Raw genomic sequence first — 19247 nt, forward strand, 5'->3', positions numbered from 1 at the left:
GGTTGTGGTGGCACAGATCCAGAGCACCTCTGAATCCCCTCTTGTTGCCCCCCAAATCACGGGCAACCCAGCAGGCAGCTCTAGCCCCTGAATCTTCCCAAAATCTGAGGCACCCAGGGAAGGAGCTGTGACCCACATGCACATCCAGTCACTGTCCATCCCTGGCAAACTCATTCCCCTGGGAAGCTGACCATGGGACCCCCATTCCGTCTCCCCTTCCCTGGGACCCCCATCCCAGGGCTGCCATTGCCCAGGAACTCCATGGCCCAGGACCCCATTCCCAAGGAACCCTCTCCCATTCATTCCATGCCCTGAAATCCCCATTCCCCCAGGACCTTTATACTCCCAGATCCCCCCATTCCCCCTGCACCCATCTCTGGCACAAAAATCCCCTGATGAGGGATTTATTACTAATAAATTCATTAAAAAATTTTCTTATACACCCTTTTAAAGTTTTAAATGTACTTTACCTTTCTTCTAGTCTCATCTCAAAAAAAAATGAAATAAATACATTCTGATAAATCCACTAATAATTAACCAACACTAATTACTTAATTAATTTAAGTAATTACTTAATTACTTAATTACTTAATTAACCACACTAATTATTACATTAACCAAAATCTCTCATATTAGCAAACCAAAACCATGACACCAAATCCTTGGAGCTCACCCTCCCCTGGGACTCCCATCCCTGAGTCCCCCCAGCCCTGTGGACCCCCATTCCCATGGCACCCCAACCCCCATGACTCCCGCTCCTCACCACCCCAATTGCCCATGGACCCCCATTCCCTGGACCCCCATTCCCCTGGACACCCATCCCTGGCTCCCCAAACCCCCTGAGCCCCCCTGTTCCTGGGAAGTCCATGTCCCACCTATCCAGAGACAGCCTTGTCCCCAGCATGTCCCCACCCTGCCCACAGCCTGTCCCCAGCTTGTGGCCACCCTGCCCCCATCAGGTGCCACCTACATGTGGGGACAAGATGTGACCTCGCTTCCTTCCCCTTCATCCGAAGAGCCGCCAGCCAGGGGAGCGGTGGCCACAGCAGCGAGTGACAGCCAGTGCACATGGCTGGGGACACCGGGATGGCCAGGAAGGTGGTGCTGCTCCTGTGGGGTGAGTGCCCCGGGCACGGGCCTGACTGGTAGTACATCGGGGATGGGCCCTGGTGAGGCAGAGAGCAGTGGGTACTGGGAGCAGGGGAGCTGCGGGGTTCCCTGAGGTTCCCAATGCCAGAAGAGTCAGAGCATGAAGTGACCGGGGTCATGGGGTGGCCGTGGGGACAGGAGAGGGTGAACAGGGCTGGAGGGATAGGAATGTGGGGAGAGGCATCCTGGGGCTGGGGCAGCTGTGGGGACAGGGACACAGGGATGCAGGGATGCAGGGACAGGGAGAAGAAGACAAGCACAATGTGGATGGGCCATGGAGACAGAGGCCATGGGGCTGTCAGGGGAGACCTGTGCTAGCACAGTGCCCTCATCGAGACATCTGTGCCACACCAATTCCCTCAGGGGGACAGTTCAAGGGCAGCCCCTATGAACCATTCCCCTGTGCACAACTGTCCCCATGGTGCCACACTCACTGAGCCCTGTCTCTTCTCCCTTCCAGCCCAGACCCTCGGCCTTGCTGGTGAGTCCTCAGGGGATGCCATGGCCCAACCCTGCTGTGCCCAGCCCCACGCTGGCCCTGCAGGCTGGCATCCCCTGTCACCTGCAGGCACCCAGACCACCTGGATCATCATGCAGCCCCCCTGGATGCCAGCAGTGCTGTGGGACCGAGTGACACTGACCTGCCAGGGCTTGGGGACCACCAGTGCCACCACATGGTACAAGGACGGGCGGCGCTGGGGACAGCAGGGACATGACCGCCTGACTGTCACTGAGAATGGCACCTACGAGTGTAACAGAACCGGCAGTGGGCTCAGCCCCCCCATGAGAGTCTTAGATGGTGAGGGGGGTTGAGTGTCCCCAGCCTGGCACCTGCAGGGACCCCAAGGGCTCTGGGTGGGCTGCACTCCATGGGTCACCTTCTGTGTGACCAGAGCCCATCCCCTGCATATGGGGACATCCGAAAGCATGCCAGTGTGGAGGGGCCCCTGTATTGCAATTGGGGACCCTCAGTGTGCTGGCTGTGACCCACTAGGGGGCTCCCTATTGGGTGGCGCCTTCAGGACCCTCCAAGCCCTCCTGATGTGACAGGACCCACTTGTTCCCCAGACTGGCTGGTGCTGCAGGTGCCAGCATGGCCACTGCTGGAGGGGGACACGGTGACACTGCGCTGCCGGGACCAGCAGAACAACCTGGTCACCTGGGTATCCTTCTACCATGAGGAGAAGCAGCTGGTGCAGCTCCGAAATGGGACAGAGCTGACCCTGTTCCCTCTGAAGCTGCACCACAGTGGGTGCTACTGCTGCAAGGGTTGGCTGAAAGACAGGCAGTGGGTGGTGTCTGCGCCAGTGACAGTGACAGTGCATGGTGAGAACCCCACAGCTTCCACCCCAACACCCCCACAGCCCCTCCCCAAGGACTTGGGTTCGCTGTCCCCACTGCCTCCAATCTCCTGCCCTGAGCTCCTCCCAGTGCAGGTGCTGGAGAGTCCCCCTGAGCCATCCTTCAGCTCCCCCTGACTCTCAGCTGCCTCAGCACCCCCAGCCCCCTGCGGCCCCAAGCCCCCCTCCTGCACGTGTTCTACTGGGACAGGCAGGTGGTGGAGGGCCCTCAGGGGTCCCTACAGCTGCTGGTGCCCGCCGTGGGCGTCTCCCACTCAGGGAATTACAGCTGCCAGGTGTGCTCCAAGGGTGGGGCCATGCAGAAGAGCAGCACCTGGCTCCGCATGACAGTGTGCAGTGAGTGCGGGGATGGGAACAGGGAGCCCACACATCCTCCTGATGTCCCCTGCCTGGGCACCTCCATGTCTCCCAGAGAGCTTTCTTGGGTCCTTCCACCACTCCCCTTTTCTCCACACATCCAAGGCATAACCTTGTCCCCACTATCCCCGATCTCATCCCCTCCCGTCCCTATCCCCCCACACCGGCTGCGAGCCCCTCCCTGTGCCCTCAGCCCTGTCTGTGTCCCCACAGTGCCCATGGCCAATGCCACCATCACCCCCCGTCCTCTGGCACATGAGGTGCGCGCAGGTGACCCCGTGACCCTGCACTGCTCAGTGCAGGTGGGCTCAGCCCCTGTCACCTTCACCTGGCTGCACAATGGGCAGGAGGTGGCCCAGGGTCCCCTCCTGGAGCTCAGGGCCATCGATGTGGGACATTCGGGCACCTACCAGTGCGTGGCCACCAACCAGCTGGGACAGGACGGGCACCACGTGTTCCAGGCACTCAGCCCTGAGCTGGCACTGATGGTGACAACATGGGGACACAGGTGGGGTCACACAGGGTTACTGGGATGTTCAGGACCCCCGGGGTTCAGGGTGACCCTGGTGTGTCCCCTCTGTCCCCAGCAGTGGCTGTGAATGTCGGCAGGACCCTCCTGTTCCTGCTCCTTCTCCTGGCTGTCATCGGGGGCTGTCACTGCTGGCACCACCATGGTGGGTGACAATGGGGGGGGGGGGGATTGGGGTCCTGGAGTGAGGAGGAGCCCCAGAGTTGGGGCAGATATCAGCAGGACCAAGGGTGCCTGATTTGGGAGACACTGAGCCTGCAGTGACCTCAGCTGGGGTTCCTGAGGGATTTGGGGGGAATTTGGAGAGTCTTAGTTTTGCTCCCGGGACATCCCCAGATGGGCTTTGAGGAACATTGTGGTGGCATTGGGAGTTCCTGGAGGGTTTGGAGAGCTGCTAGAGGGCTGTGCAGGGATGTTGGGGGATCTTTGTGGGTCCTGTGGGCATTTGGGGGTCCCCCTCTCTGCCATGCTTGGGGTTCTGGGGGCTCAGAGGGTTGGGGGCACCAGGGGGACTGGGGGCACTGCGGTGGTGCAGAAGTTCCAGGAGGTACAGAGGTGATCAGAGTGTCCTGGGGGAATCAGGGTTCCATTGGAATTTGGGGCTGCAGTGGGGATTTGGGGATCCCGTGGGTGGTTGGAGCTGCTGAGGTCCCAGGAAGGATCAGGGGTCCCAGTGTCCCCACGGTCACCCCCTCCCCTTTCCCTTGCAGCTGCCAGGAAGCTCCAGGACAGGTGAGTGGGAGGCTCTTGTTGGGACTCCCCTCTCCCCCTCCCCAGACATGACCTAGACCCCCCCCATCCCCACAGGATCCCCTGGAAGGAAGGGGCAGTGCTGGACCCCCCAGATTGTGGGCACCGAATGGGCAGACGGTGAGTACAGAGGGTGACAGTGACACATCACCCGCGGGTGTCACCCCCACCCAGGTCCCCACAACCGGTGTCACTCTCAGGGCCCCCATGGGTGTCCCCCAGCCCTGCCCCACCTCGGGATCCACAAGTGACCAACGCAGAGCTGTCAGGACCCAACGAGGGACAGTGGACCCCTGTGACTACGATGAAGTGCTGTGACGTTGGGGGCACTGGGGGTCCCTGCCTGAGGCCACCCACCATCTGTGCCCCCAAGCTCCCATGGATGCTCACCGTGTTGGTGGGGTGGCCACAAGTGGGGGTCCCATGTGACTGCCCAGAGTTCCCCGTTCTAGTGCTCTCAGTGCTCCCAGTACCCCCAGGAGCTCCCCATTCCCTTCCCCAGAGCCAGGAGGCACAGGACCCTTGTCCCTCTTATTGGACCCAAAATAAAGCTCTTTGATTAAGCTGGGAGAAATGGTTTTTGTTTGTCCAGCTCTGTCAATTCAGCTCGGGAAGGAGCCAGGTCCCTGTCAGGTTAAGGAGCAGATTGTTGTTGCTTTCTTTCCAGTAGACCTGGGGCTCTCTCAGTACCCTGGGGACAGGGACAAATTGATAAATTGCTGCATTTCCGGTCTGGTTCCCTCCCAGCTGCCCCTGCAAGGCGGGTTTCTAGCCAGCCTAACTCTGAAAACCATCAAAGGCCTTTACAGGCTCACTGCTTGTGTCACTCTGGCTTTTGTGGTTCTTGAAGATCTGAGAAAACCACAAGAAGAACAAAATCCAAGAATTTTTCCCCCAATAGAATTCTCACCTCTGCAGCAGCTCTAAAGCTGCCAGAATCAAAGCCAAGGGGGCAGGGGGGACCCTCAGGTCCTGGCTGCCACCTGGGGCTGGGCAGAGCAGGGCTGGGCAATGGCCATCCCTGTGCAGTGGGGCTGGGCCATGGCTGGGCCCCACGCTTGCCTAGACAGGGGTCCACAGCATGTGCCACCCCCTGGACTGGTTTCCTCCAGGTCACGCCCAGAACAAGATCCTCCCAAGACTGGAACCCCCTGGATGTGCACCCCCAGGACAGAACCCCCTCCTTTCCCATCTGACTCTCAGCACAAAAGGCCTCTTCCTGCTTATCCAGGAAAAGGAAAATGAAAGTTTTGAGGGAGCACATGCAGACATCCCCCAAAGGCTCCCCACCCTTCCCTGCACCCCTCACACCCCATTTTTCCCCTCCCCTGTGTCCCCCCAACGTGTTCCCTACTCATGTGCTCTCCAGGATTGCTGAGCCAGGAACTGGGGCTGACAGGACCTGGCACAAAAGTGAGGAAAATAATGTAAATAGAGAAATAAAGAGAGGTGAAAGTCAAGAGCAGGGGAGGGACAGAGTTAGAGCTATCCAGAACCCCCATGTCATGCTTGCCCAGAAAACAAGCAACACAGGGGGGCAATGCTGGGCCCTGGGTCACCCCAAAACCTGAGGCACCCCAGGGAAGGTCTGTGACCTCCGTGCCCCTCCAGCCACTGCCCATCCCTGGCATCCCCATTCCCCTGAGAACTCAACCGTGGGACCCCATTTCTTTCAGTTGCCCCTTCCCTGGAGCCCCCATCCCTGGACTGCAATTCCCCAGGATCTCCCACCCCAAGGAACGTAATCCGGGCTAATTCCAGTCCTTGGGACCTCCCTTCCTATAGGGACATTGATTCTCCCAGGGCCCCCATTCTCACAGAGCCCTCCTTTCCCCTGACACCCTCATCCCTTGGCCACCACCCCATGATCACAAATCCCTGGAGGCCAAGTTGTTCTTGGACCCTCATTCCTGAGTCTGAGTCCACCCAACACTTGGGGCCCCAATTTCCATGGGATCCCATCCTGGTAATTCCAGATCCAGGGACACCCCTTCCCTTGGGGACATTGATTCCCTCAGGGCACCCCATTCTCACAGGTCCCCCTTTAACCCTGGCACCCACATCCGTGGCCACCATCCCATGATCAGAAATCCCTGGAGGCCATGTTGTTCATTGACCCTCATTCCTGAGTCTGAGTCTACCTAACCCTTGGCACCCCCATTCCCCTGGGACCCCATTACTGGGCACCCCATTCCCCTTGACACCTATCCCTGGCTCCCTACACCACCTCAGCCTCCAAATTCTGGCAACACCATGTCCCCACCATGTCCCATCATCACCCCTGTTATGAACAAAAAATTCTGTTGATTTTTTTCTGTGAGAAAATGGTTACCACTATTGCTGGGGTGCTGCTTGTATTATGGTAATTATGGATCGTTGTTGTTAATAGTTGTTTTTGTATCAGTAAAAGCTCCGGCTGGGGCGAGTTAATGGCCCTTCTCCGAGACATGGAAGGGTGGGGACCTCCCCGAACAGTGAGGAAAAGAGACTTTGGAAGGGAGGGATATGCAAAATACTCCAAGGACCAGCATGCTGTGTCGGACCCCTATTCCAAATGCACAGAGAAAACGCCAAAAACAACGAGCCACCTAAGAGCTGAGAGACTGGAGTGATGTCTGGACGTGAGGAGCCGAGTGCTGAGCCTGCAGAGATGCGGAGTCCCTCTCGCCCTGACCATGGGAGTCGTCCCCGGCGCCGAGAGCGGACAGGAAGGGGCTGGGAAAAGTAACATCGGATGGGATCACCACGCCGTAAAAGGCTCCCACGGGGACCTGATCCCCAGCTTTGCCCCTAGTGGACAGAGCTGTGCATATCCTCCTCCTCTCGGTCGCCCTGGGAGAGAAGATGGGAGACTGCAGCCCCGCCGAGCTGCCCAATCCTGAGCTAATCACTTTTAATAAAGGCATTAAAAAGGAGAAGAAGTCTCCTGGCCCTGTTTATTTCAGCTGGGGCGCTCGTCCGGAATAGCCACACCGAGAGAGGACTCAGGACTGGCCATCTTGGACCTCCAGGACAGCTGGCTACCAGGACCAGAGGGATCAGCTCAGGAGCAGCGACGCAGAGGAGCACCGGAGCACCGGACTGGTGAGAAATCCAGTGGCGGGAGTGGAAGATGTGCGCCTTGTGTGTGAGTGAGACGAGGGCTGGCAGCCGGACCTTCGGAGCGAGAGCGGAACCCCTTAGTGCCGCGTTTTCGGTCTTTCACGAGAAAGCCGGCCGGAAACAGGGCGAAGTGCTTAGAATTAGCGTGAGTGAGTCGTCTCCCAAGGGGGAAAAAAAGCCCCCCCCCCCATCCGGGCGTGCAGAGGTAATAGTTGTATGAGTGGCACGCACCCAAAGTAAGTCCTGACAGAGGGAAGTCAGGCAGATTTATAAGTCCCGAGAAGGATTCGGGTAGCATTTGTAAGTCTCGAGAAGGATTCGGGTAGCTCACAAGCCCTGCAGGCAAAAGTAACTCCTGACAAAGGAGCCAGGCACAAACCCCAGCGAAGGAGGCTGTGGTTTGCTTTTAAGTCCTGATACGGTGAAGCCTAAGAATTGGCAGGTTAGGCAAACTAAAAATCAGGCAGTTGTTTTTCCTGACCGAGGGAGTCAGGCACGACCCGGATTCTTAGGCCGAGGTTTCGTGTGTTCAAGTCCCGACAGATGTAAGACCTGACGTTGGGAAATTTGGGCAATCAAGAGATTGGGCAGTTGTTTCAGTAAAAAGTCCTGACCATCAGGCAGAAATTTGAAGTTTCAGTGGAGGAGGCTGAATCTCCTCAAAGAAGGTTTTCTTGAAATTACCGGTCAGTAGAGGCACCCTTGAGACTTTTTACTGTTGAGACCTGTAAAATGGGAGGGTGTAATAGTAAAAAGACCGGCAAGAGACTGAGGTATATACATCCCAATAGTCCCTTAGGAGAACTGTTAGAGAAATGGGATTCTATAGAGGCCACAGAGGGATTAGATAAAGTGAAAATGATCCATTACTGTATGGAAGTGTGGCCAGAATTAGAGTTACAAGGAGGATGGCCTTGGTGTGGGACAAAGGATAAGTGGATGTGCCAACAACTAAATAATTATCTGACAGCTCGAGGGGATACTGATCCTGAGCAATTATTGTATGTATCTTGCTGGGTAAAAAGCGCTGTTGAAGATGAAGGGGTACGAATTTGTAAGGTACAGAGGAAGAAAGAGGGAAATGAAAGAGGGGATGATAGGACTAGTAAAAGATGGGATCCCCTGGATTATTTGCCTCCTTCTGCCCCTCCACCTTATAATCCTCTTCTTCAAGCACCTCAAACGGCAGGTTTGGTTCTTCCCCCAGCTGCCATCTCATTACCACCTGCTTAAATTCCTCCTTCTACCTCTTCAGCTTCCCCTATGATAAACCAAATATCTCCTCCAGTAACCACTCCCTCACAACCCCCTCCAGCTCTTCCAGTTCCTTCTGCATCACCACAAGTGCCTACTCCACCTGCTGCATTCTCCACCCCTGCTCCAGCTCCACTTAATATCCACTCAGGCTTTTCTCCCACTCCTATTGCTGTCCCTTTACCTCCTCCTAGTTGGGACACAAATGCCTCCTTGCCTAGTAAAAACAGCTATCAGCAAATACACCTGCTGATGGGCAGAACGTTCAGGGTAACCCAGATATCCCTCAGAGTAGTTTGGCCTCTGAAGATGGGCCGTACTGTAGTACCAGATCCAAGACCTCGAAGACAGATTGTTTCCCCTCAGAGAGGTTCCTATGGGAGGAGTAGCGGGAAGTGTTGGCTTTGTGAATGCTCCCCTAACTGCTTCTGAGGTGAGAAGATTCAAGAAAGAGTTGGGGCATTTACTTGAGGACCCAGTGGGCATAGCCAACCAAGTGGATCAATTCTTAGGTCCCTTGGGGGACTTGGGGGGAGATTAATTCCATCCTGAGTATATTATTTTCCCCAGAAGAGGTCCAGATGATTAGGGTGGCTGGCATAAGAATTTGGGAGAAAGATAACCATCCAGGACCCCAGGTGCCATCAGGTGAGCAGAAATTGCCACTAACGGATCCCAGCTGGAACACTAACCAGGAGGAGGGGAGGAAGGCCATGAGGGAATATAGATCTTTGATAATTCAGGGGATCAAAGAGTCAGTTCCCAAAGGAACTAATACCCAATTGGCATTTGAAGGTACACAAGAGAAGGATGAAGCTCCTGCTGCCTGGCTTAACTGCCTAAAGCGGAAACTCTAGTTGTACTCTAGAATAGACCCAGACACCCTAAAAGGTCAAATGCTACTAAAAGTCCAATTTGTTACCAAATCTTGGCCTGATATAATGAGAAAACAGGAAAAGATGGAATGTTGCAGTGTGCTGTAATAGCCTGTTTTAAACTTCCGGGTCCCTTCCCCAGGTGTGCCAATACCCCTCTTCCCCTTCTCCCCTCACCCCCTGCTGGGCTGTCAATCAGTTTTAACATTCCAGCAAGGCGTCATGTGGTTCGTCACTTTCAAAGGATGCCCCTCAGGCCCAGAGGTCATTGGTCTGTCTAGGTGTCATCCTCCCCTGAGACCCCGCCCCTCCCACCTGGTTGGTGGCTCACCTGTCCCCTCCCCTCCCCCTGCCCTGGGAGCTTAAAAGGTAAATCAGACCATGCGATCAGGATTCTGTTGGAGCTGTTGCCAAGATTCAGACCTGTGTGACCATGGAATAAAGCTCTGGATATTAAACCCTCCAGTAGAATCCATCTCCTTTTCCTCCTCACCAATCACCTGAAGCCTTCTTCCTGAGGTAAACAGAGTTCCTAACAAGCCTGGACATGTTCGGCTGCCTAGCTGCAACCACCAGCAAGCTAAAGGTATCTCTGGGGTGATACACCACAGCTGCCGCCTTTGGCCCAGCAGCAAGGGTCAGACTGGCCCAGGCACAATCTACCTGGTAATATTGGGATTCATATTCCAATAATGGAAGATTGGCAAGAGAAGGACATTAATGAGTTAATAAGAGAGGCATTGAAGGTGTATTTAAGGAGGGAGGACGAAAAAGCAAAAGCTAAGGTTAAGATTATGGTTGCTGTAGCTAGGGAAGGTGCAGGGGCAAGCAATTCTATACCACAATCCAAGGTAACCAGAGACTGGGCGAATCCACCACCAGGAGGAGGCAGAGACAGGACAGTACTGACAGGTGCACGAAGGATTGAGAGACCTCAAGTCCCTTTGAGAGAACGACATTGCTATTACTGTGGAGAGGCAGGACACGTCAGGAGGTTTTGTAGAAAGCTCAGTCTCAATGAGGCAATAGCCAGGGAACAAGATAATTTAGGGAAGATCCTTAAAGGTGACAATTAGAGGGTCAGGGGCTTTAACTTCAGGGGACCCGATGCAACATCTAGAAGAGCCCTTGGCAAACTTTGAGGTGGGACCCCTAAATGAAGAATTAGAATTTTTGCATAGATACAGGAACAGATAAGTCCTGTCTCAACAAAGTACTAAGAAGTATAGTAATAATGAAAAAACATCTGAAGTTAGACAAAAAAACAGCTAGGTAGAAAGGATATCCAATTGCACCAAAACTGGCCAGTAATACTTGTAATAACTGATGTGAAAGTAAAAGGTACCTTATTGTTGTCTTGTTGTGTGTGTGAGAGTGAGTCACAAGCAAAGTCAGCCTCAACTTCCTGGGCAGGTGGGAAGGGGGCAGTGGAAGTGTGTGTGTGACCGGCAAACCAGGATACTGTTCCCTGGGCAGGTGGGGGCTGTGGCTGAAGAGTGTGTGTGACCTGCAAACCAGAAAAGTGCTCCCCAGATGTGTGAGGGAGCCGTAGCTGTAAGAGCGTGAGTGACATGCAGGCAGCCTCACAGGTGAATGTGCACCAGAGGCAACCAGAGTCAGGGCCCTTCCAAGAGGCTCAGAGATACTGAGACCTGTGGGCCAACCCCGGGGGGGGGGGGGAGTACAGGGACCTGTGATTATCTAGGAATAATGATCCAGTTGGTGTATTGAGGGTGTGAAGGACCCAAAGAAACTGGATCAAGTTTGGGAGTTCCTATATATAATGATTTGGGAGAAATTAATGTGGGAAACAGAGAAACTGAGTTTTGATAGAAAAAAGGTTGGACTCACATCACTCTCATCCCTGGCATTGGACCAGGATTCAACATATTGTTTCTTTCCCTCTGGCATTCTGGCATTAGACCGGACTCCACCCCTTTCTCCTTCTGGCATTGGGCCAGACTCCCAGTTTTTCTCTCTGGCATTGGGCCAGAGTCCACACCACTCACCTCCAGGCACTGGATAAGGATTCATCCACGTCACAAGTTAATTTACCTGGGTATACTGTGATTTAAAGTTGACTCTCAGAAGGAAGAGTCAAAAAGACTGAACTGTGTGGGAAAAAATTGGTATCAAGAGTTCTAACATTGCTTAAAGTATTTAAAGACTGTTCTGTGTAAACTATGTTGGTAAAAAGTTTAAGACTGTAAATAAGTAATTCTAGTTAAGTTCCTCAATTTAATTCTAAAGACTCCAGGTTAATCCTCTACAGAACACTCCCCTGGGGGAAACCAAAATTGGTAGGGAACAGACCAAGAGAAGTTTAACCAGAGAAGTGGGTGGAAGGGACTCTAAAGAGCTTGGAAGCTTCTTCTCAGTAAAATTCCCCAAGAGGCAAGGCCGGATGGGCAGGCTGTGCAAGATGACCCATACCGGACTCTTGGGAAGGGTAGTAATGATGGCTCTAATTGCTGGTGGTGCTCAGGGGAGCCCAGCTGAGCCGTGCAGAGAGTGCTACCAACCCCTCTATGAGAAGGAAGTGAGCTCCTTGTCGAGAGTCCACATCAGTTTTAACCCTGATTGTGTTAACCTCTTCCAATTGGTCCTTTATCAGAACAATAAGAGAGTGTATTGGATAGCATACAACACACTGCCACTTTTAGGCAGCCACTGCTAGGAGAGTGCCCTATAGGGGAAGCCTGGTTGTGCTTTGAATGTGATGCTGCTGAAACAAGCTCAGTAGATCTAGTAAAAAGAAAAGAAATGGTGAAAATAGTAAGAAGAATTGTTTGTAACAAGTATTTAGCGGTGGAGTATTCAGCCACCCAGTGGATCCCAAGAGATCCAAACAAATTAGAGTCTGTTGAAAAAAAAAAAGAGACAAGTGTACTCACCAAGAAGTTTATGAATGTTATGAGTGTACTGAAAAAGAGATAAACCCCTTTTGGAACACATTTCAGGGGAGCTCTAAACCCCTAGGTTTGATCTCTGATACCACAGCACACACCAAGTTGTCAGGAGACTGGTCTGGCAGCTGCATCGCTAGAGTGATAAAACCAATTTTCTTATTACCCAAAGAAACTGGATCAAGTTTGAGAGTTCCTATATATAATGATTTGGGAAAATTAAACAGAACAAGCAAAGTGAAATAGAAATTGAGAAAATTCAAAATTGTAAAGTACAAGTTCGGATCCCAATATCTATGTTAAACAAAGTCATCCGGCTCCAGGCAGTATTAAAAATAAAGAATTCAATTATTAAAAACATTTCAAACTAAAATAAAAGATTAGCATGTGTAAATAATCAAGAACGAACTCCTACATTTGATCCCAGTTGGTGGCACAACCTAGATATTTTCAAAAAAGATGTATAGAAAAAAGTAGTTTTTCTCACTGTGTGTATACTTGGAGGATTGCTCTTTTTACTATGCTTATTTATCTGTTTCAGTAAAATAGTATTTGCAGTGCAGACCAACCTGAAGAAACCAAGGAAAGTAACAAAGTTTAGTAACCGTGATTACCAAAGTGCACAAGAAATTTATAGTCGATTCAAAACAAAAAAATTGTAAGTTGATGCGTATTGAAGTTGGAAGGGAGACAACCCACCTTGCGTTGGTCAGCCATCGACTCCGATTTATTAATCAATCAATCAATCAATCACTTTTTATAACAGTGTTAATCAAGTTCATGCATATTGCAAAATCTGAGCTCACAATAGGTCAGAGATAACATACCAACTCCACCTTATGTTTCCAATACCAAGATTTGGGTTCTCAAAATTATTTCTGCTTTCCCAAAACAGCCAAAGATAGAACATCCACTTGTTATGAGAAAGCTGCCTGAGAACTCTGATGTGCAAGGCTCTCAAGGCCTTCATGTTTGCCACTTTTACCTGTAGTTAAAAATAATCTGAGAACCTCTGCTGTTTACAGAAGCAGGCTGTGAGAATCTGCTCCTCACAGCTGCCTTCTAGGCCATCCCTGAAAAAATCTCCAACAATTCCCGGTTTTTTCTTTTTTTTTTGCACAAGGAGGTTGGTATGCTAGGTCTCTATATTATTCTTCTGACCACATCTTGAATACCACCAAGAATACAAAGCAAAACAAACAAAGCATTCAAAAGTACACTCAGCATCTCCATAAGGTCCCCCAGCCATGGTCCGAGCAATGGCTTTTACTCCAAAGGGTTAAAAGCTGTCAGCTGTCCTCCCTCATGTGCACCTGGGGAGGAGGCGAACGGGGAGTCTGAAAAGTGATCCTTTGTGTCCTTGAAGTTTTCACATCCACCTTTTCCTTGGGTTTCTCAGAAAAGTTCAAGATCAGTTTTACAGACTGTAATCCTTTAGTCATTTGGCTCAAATGGCATCAGCTGGGTTATTTCTCAGTCCTTGGTTGATCTGGAGTAGTGAAAAATTAGCATGCATTTAAAACACTTAAAATATTAAACTTAACAGACTTATTTTAAGATCAACGAAACTTACATGCAATATCAATTAACTCTAATAAAACTTAAACAAGAATCAGAAAAGTTCTATGGGCTGTCACACTCTTTGTAACATAAAAATAGGCAATTCTAACAACTGTTACATTATAAGCAATATTCTCAGCTAGCAAGGCTTAAATGCCTATCATAAAAGCATAAATCTATCTAACATCACTCAAACTTAATAATATTTAGACTTAAAATACTTAAAATATTTAAACTTAACAAAACTTAACATTACCTAAGCTTAATTTTAACAAAATCAGCTGATTTTAAATTCTATATAACTTATACTTAATATAATTTTAATTTTAACACAAAACTTTTGGTCAACAAAAGTTTGTTTGTCTGTAATCATAATAGAAAGCAAGTGATATCTCAAAATGAATATCAGATGCTGTGTATTTTTGTTAATCACATGCTTTTAAAAACCATGCTTTTATTAACTAAAATTTGAAATTATTTCAAATTTTTTTTAATTCATATTTTTATTATTATTTCATTTTATTATTAATCATTATTTTATCTTATTTATTTCATATTTTATTATTATTTTATTATTTACCATTATTTCATTTTATTATTTATCATTATTTTACCTCACAATTTATCATTATTTTATTTTATTATTTATTTAATATTTTATTATTTTATTTATATTATTATTATTATACCTTCAAAAGTGGCTTTGGAGTAGGAAACACCACTTTACCACTTTTAAAAAAGAAACATTTCCTTTGGATCCAGAGAAAGGAAACAATTCTTATTTAAAAATTATATAGCAATTTTATAAAATGCCTCTTTGAGGAAACACATCAACAAATGTTTTCCTTGTGTAAAATAGACATTTTTTAGCTTAAATCTTTAAAACACATACACTATTTAAAGTTTGTGTTTATGCATTACCTTCTATATTAGTAATTCAGTAAAACTTTTAATCTATACCAAAACTATTTTTCTTTATCACTCTTAATTTAGCTTTTAGGGCTTGAGCTAAAACCATGTCATCAGAAACCTCTGGGTTTCTCATTTCTTAATTCTTCCTCTAAGTTTTCAATCAACAAGCTAAATCAACCACTTCAGAGCAGCAGCAGTCTTCTCTCACCTGGCTTACTACAAGTCTGAGCAGGAGAGGAAAAAAGAAAACCCAAAGCTTATGAAAATGAGTATGAAATACATATAAACTAAGATAACAGATTTAAGTAGCTTAAAATTAGAGCAGAGCTACCAAGAGTAAATTTGGTGTCGCGGCGTGCGTGTCGGGAGAGGGATCGAGCCCCCCCGCGCTGAGCTCGGCGCGGCGCGGCTTCTTCTGCGCTGGGGTGCTGGTGGCTGCCTGGCACTGGCTGCGGGGCGCGGCTGCTCCCCCCGCGGCGGCCCCGCTCCCCCGCGGTGCTCGGTTCCCTGCGAATGTCGGAGCGGGCGAAAACAAACTTCTGGTCTCACGGCGCAGCAGCGGCTTGGCTCGACTCGGCATGGCCGCGGCGCTGGTGGTGCTGGCGCTGCTCCGTCCGTGCCGCAGCCGCGGCGGCTTCCTCCGCGCGGGGCGCGGCGTGGCTGCTCTCGCCGCTCTCGGCTCCCGCGGCTCGGCTCCCACTGCTGCTGGGCTCTCCGCGTGGCTTCTCGGTGCGGCTTCTGCGGCGGCTCTCGCGGCGGCTCTCGCGGCGGCTCTCGCGGCGGCTTGCTCGGCTTCCGCCGCGGCCCCCCGCGGCTTACTCGGCTCGGTTTTCGCCGCGCGGCGCGGCTTCTCCCCGCCGCTGCCTTTGTTATCGCCACTACAGCGCAGCACTACAGGCGGTCGCTCGGCGCGGCTGCTCAACTTCTTGACAGGTTTACTTCTCTCCCATGATAAATCACCGAATTCACGCCATCCCGTTAAGTCGCAAACCATAAGGAGGATAAGGAAAATCCTCCAGCGTAGCCATTAGTCCAAAGTCCCATTAAATCCTTTTGCAACTTCATCCCCTTAATCTGTCTCCTTTGTAAAAAAGCAAATAAAAAATCATATGCAGCTTGCCTTCCCATTACCTCTAATTTAGCGCGCTTTTGCAGCTCTTTCTAGGCTTCTGCCGCACGTATCAGTCGGCCTCGTCTGTTACGATCACCCGAGGCACACGACGCGTATCAGCTTCTTTTTTATCCCTTTATCGCATCTTCCTGCCGCCCCGCTGCAAGGACCTGACCCGTAATTCCAACTCCACGTGGCGCCGCAATAGAATGTCCAGGGTCACCATATATTGAAGTTGGAAGGGAGACGACCCACCTTGCGTTGGTCAGCCATCGACTCCAATTTATTAATCAATCAGGCACTTTTTATAACAGTGTTAATCAAGTTCATGCATATTGCAAAATCTGAGCTCACAATAGGTCAGAGATAACATACCAACTCCACCTTATGTTTCCAATACCAAGATTTGGGTTCTCAAAATTATTCTTGCTTTCCCAAAACAGCCAAAGATAGAACATCCACTTGTTATGAGAAAGCTGCCTGAGAACTCTGATGTGCAAGGCTCTCAAGGCCTTCATGCTTGTCACTTTTACCTGTAGTTAAAAATAACCTGAGAACCTCTGCTGTTTACAGAAGCAGGCTGTGAGAGCCTGCTCCTCACAGCTGCCTTCTAGGCCATCTCTGAAAAAATCTCCAACAGATGTGAGCTTAAAATTTAAGCTCGATCAAAGAAAAAGAGGGGGGACTGTTATGAACAAAAATTCTGTTAATTTTTTTTGTGAGAAAAGGTTACAAAAAGGCAGCCAGATCACTGTTGCTGCCGAAGTTCTGCATGTTTTGTTATTGTAATCACCAGACGTTGTGGCTAATTGCTCCTTTTGTATTAGAAGAGCCTTGCCAGAGGCTAAGTTGTACTTTTCCCAGAATTGTGAAGAGACCTGAGGGGGGGGGGGGGGGCGCTATGCAAAGTCACTCCAAAGACCAGCATGCTCTGTGGGACCCCCTACTCCAAACGTGCAGGAAGAACCCCAAAACAACGAGCCACCTAAGAGTGGAGAGACTGGAGTGATGTCTGGACCTGAGGAGCCGAGTGCTGAGCCTGCAGAGATGTGGAACACCTTTGGAGTCCCTCTCGCCCTGACCATGGGCGTCGTCCCGACGCCGGGACCGAGCGGGAAGGGGCCGGGAAAAGCAACAATGAAGAGATCACCCCGCCCTAAAGGCTCCCAGGAGGACCTGATCCCCAGCTCTGCCCCTGGTGGACAAAGCTGCGCATGCCTTCCTCCTCTGGGTCACCTTGGGAGAGAGGATGGGAGACTGCAGCCCCGCCGAGCTGCCCAATCCTGAGCTGATCACTTTTAATAAAAGCATTAAAAAGGAGAAGAAGTCTCCTGGCCCTTTTTATTTCACGTTTGGTCACTTGTTCTGCCATTGCACTGGCAGTGTGGTGCTGGGCTGTGACAACACAGAGCCCGCCTCACAGGCTGGGCCTGGGCTGTTTGGTTCGGTTCCCTGGGCCAGGGCCACCGCCCGGCCGGCTGCTGGGTTTGGGGGCCTTGCTTCCCCCGTCAGGACCTGGACCACTGTTCTGTGGTACAGGTCTGGGGTTCCTGATCCTTCCACTTGGGCCAGGGCCCACTCAGGGCCTCTCAGGCTCCTCTCTGCTGCTGCTGCTCTTTCCGGAAAAAAAAACAAAAACAAAAGAGTTGAAAGCGCTAGTAGCAGCTCAAAAGCATTGAAGAGCCAAAAATTACACGTAGTTCAACAAAGGAGTGTGGCCAAGGCATTAAAAAAATTTTCTCAAAATTGTTTGATAACTGTCAATGGATTTTTGATAACCATTGATGATTTTTCTTTAGCAATTTGTTGTTTCAGGATTCTGCAAGCCTATTTCAGGACCAAAAGGGACTTTCAAAAATGTTAAAGAGGAACATCTTCAGTCGATGGAATTTCTCCTGAAACTCAGCTGTTTGGAGTTGAAGCAATGAATTTCTTTGCATTGTTTTTGCAATTTCTTATGTTGTAAGATTGTTTTAGTGATATGATAGAATTTTATGTTCTACAAGTGAAGAATTTCCCTGATCATTCCACATCAGCACTTGATTGATGTTTTTCATTGGCAACAGATAACCCGTCAAGTGTTCGTTCTTTCTTCTGCATGGGTACAGCAGACGAAATGACAAACACTTTTCTTTTTAATTTAACTAAAATAAAAAGGGGGATATGTCACAGACATCTTTTATGAAAAATCCTTTCCTTAGGATTTTTCCTCCTGAGAGGCTGAGAGGCCTCAGGAACAAAATGTAAACAATGGTTATCTGCTGCCGTGGAATGCAACAGTGGATCTTTTATTGGCCCATGTTGGTTGTTTCTAATTAATGGCCAATCACAGTGAGCTGGCTTGGACAGAGAGTTTGAGCCACAAGCCTTGGTTATCATTCTTTGCTATTCTATTCTTAGCTAACCTTCTGATGAAATCCTTTCTTTTATTCTTTTAGTATAGTTTTAATATAATCTATATAATTAAATAATAAATCAAGCATTCTGAAACATGGAGTCAGATCCTCATCTGTTCCCTCATCCTAAGACCCCTGTGAACACGGTCACGGTGACAGGCTGCCAGGGAGACAGGGTGACCGGAGCTCTGCCACCCCCACATCCCGGGCACAGGAGAACCGGAGGCATTTCCGTGGCACCCCTGCCTCGCTTCCCCTCCCCCCTGCCGACCCCCCCTTTGTCACTCCCTCAGCGTGGGGGACTTGGTGGCACTGCAGGACCCCTCTCTGTGCCATCCCTGAGGTGGCACCTGTGCTTTCTGTCACCACCACCCGCCAATTTGTCACCAGTGCCCCAAAACAGGGGGTGGCCCATATTCTATGGTGGGGGGAAGGGACAACAACATTTTTGGTGTCTCCCTAACCATTTCTATCCCCCCAAGGATGCTCTGCAACTCTGCACTACCCCACCCCCACCCCTCCTCCTCCCTCACCTGTGCCCCAGGAGGTGATGCCACTGCTCCCACTGGAGACCTGCCAGTGACACCGAGGGGACACTGTGGGTCACCCCTCAAAGGGACTGCAGGGTGACAGTGGTTCCTGGAGTGACAGCTGGTGGCTCCTGCAGTGACAGCTGGAGGTCCCACCATGCTGTGGTGACAATTTGGGGGGTGGATGCTCTTTTTGGGGTCTCCAGGGTCGGTCCCAAAGTCCCCTCCCATCACCACAAAGTCACTTCCCCAGGCCTCGCCTCAGTTTCCCTCTCACTCTGCAGGGACCATGTGGAGCTGTATAGCATTGGGTTTATTTTGAGGGGTTTTGGGTTGGGGGCTACTGGGATGGACTGGTGGGACAGTGGGATGGGCCAGGCTGTGGGCAGGCTGGTGGTCATCTGGGCTGGGGGCAGGCCAGGCTTGGGAGCTGCAGGGCCAGGCACTGTCCAGAT

At 50.5% G+C, this 19247-nt stretch overlaps 1 protein-coding gene across 1 annotated transcript; it reads left to right on the forward strand.

The window, feature by feature from the left end:
• The first annotated feature begins 1078 nt into the window (after positions 1 to 1078).
• LOC135441987 (Fc receptor-like protein 3) lies at positions 1079 to 4464 on the forward strand. The gene is made up of 9 exons (XM_064701535.1): positions 1079 to 1117; positions 1610 to 1630; positions 1718 to 1948; positions 2218 to 2475; positions 2670 to 2846; positions 3081 to 3380; positions 3455 to 3541; positions 4107 to 4128; positions 4347 to 4464. Exons 1-9 carry the CDS (start codon positions 1087 to 1089, stop codon positions 4462 to 4464), a joined length of 1245 nt encoding a protein of 414 aa, XP_064557605.1. The 5' UTR covers positions 1079 to 1086.
• The last annotated feature ends 14783 nt before the right edge of the window (positions 4465 to 19247 follow it).

Source organism: Zonotrichia leucophrys, unplaced genomic scaffold (genome assembly GCF_028769735.1).
Source record: "Zonotrichia leucophrys gambelii isolate GWCS_2022_RI unplaced genomic scaffold, RI_Zleu_2.0 Scaffold_799_22607, whole genome shotgun sequence".
NCBI classification, from domain to species: Eukaryota; Metazoa; Chordata; class Aves; order Passeriformes; family Passerellidae; genus Zonotrichia; species Zonotrichia leucophrys.

Coding starts and splice junctions, on each gene's coding strand:
- LOC135441987 (XM_064701535.1), top strand. CDS start 1,087: ATGGCCAGGAAGGTGGTGCTGCTCCTGTGGG. Junction 1,118..1,609: donor GGTGGTGCTGCTCCTGTGGG/GTGAGTGCCCCG, acceptor TCTCCCTTCCAG/CCCAGACCCTCGGCCTTGCT. Junction 3,542..4,106: donor TCACTGCTGGCACCACCATG/GTGGGTGACAAT, acceptor TTTCCCTTGCAG/CTGCCAGGAAGCTCCAGGAC.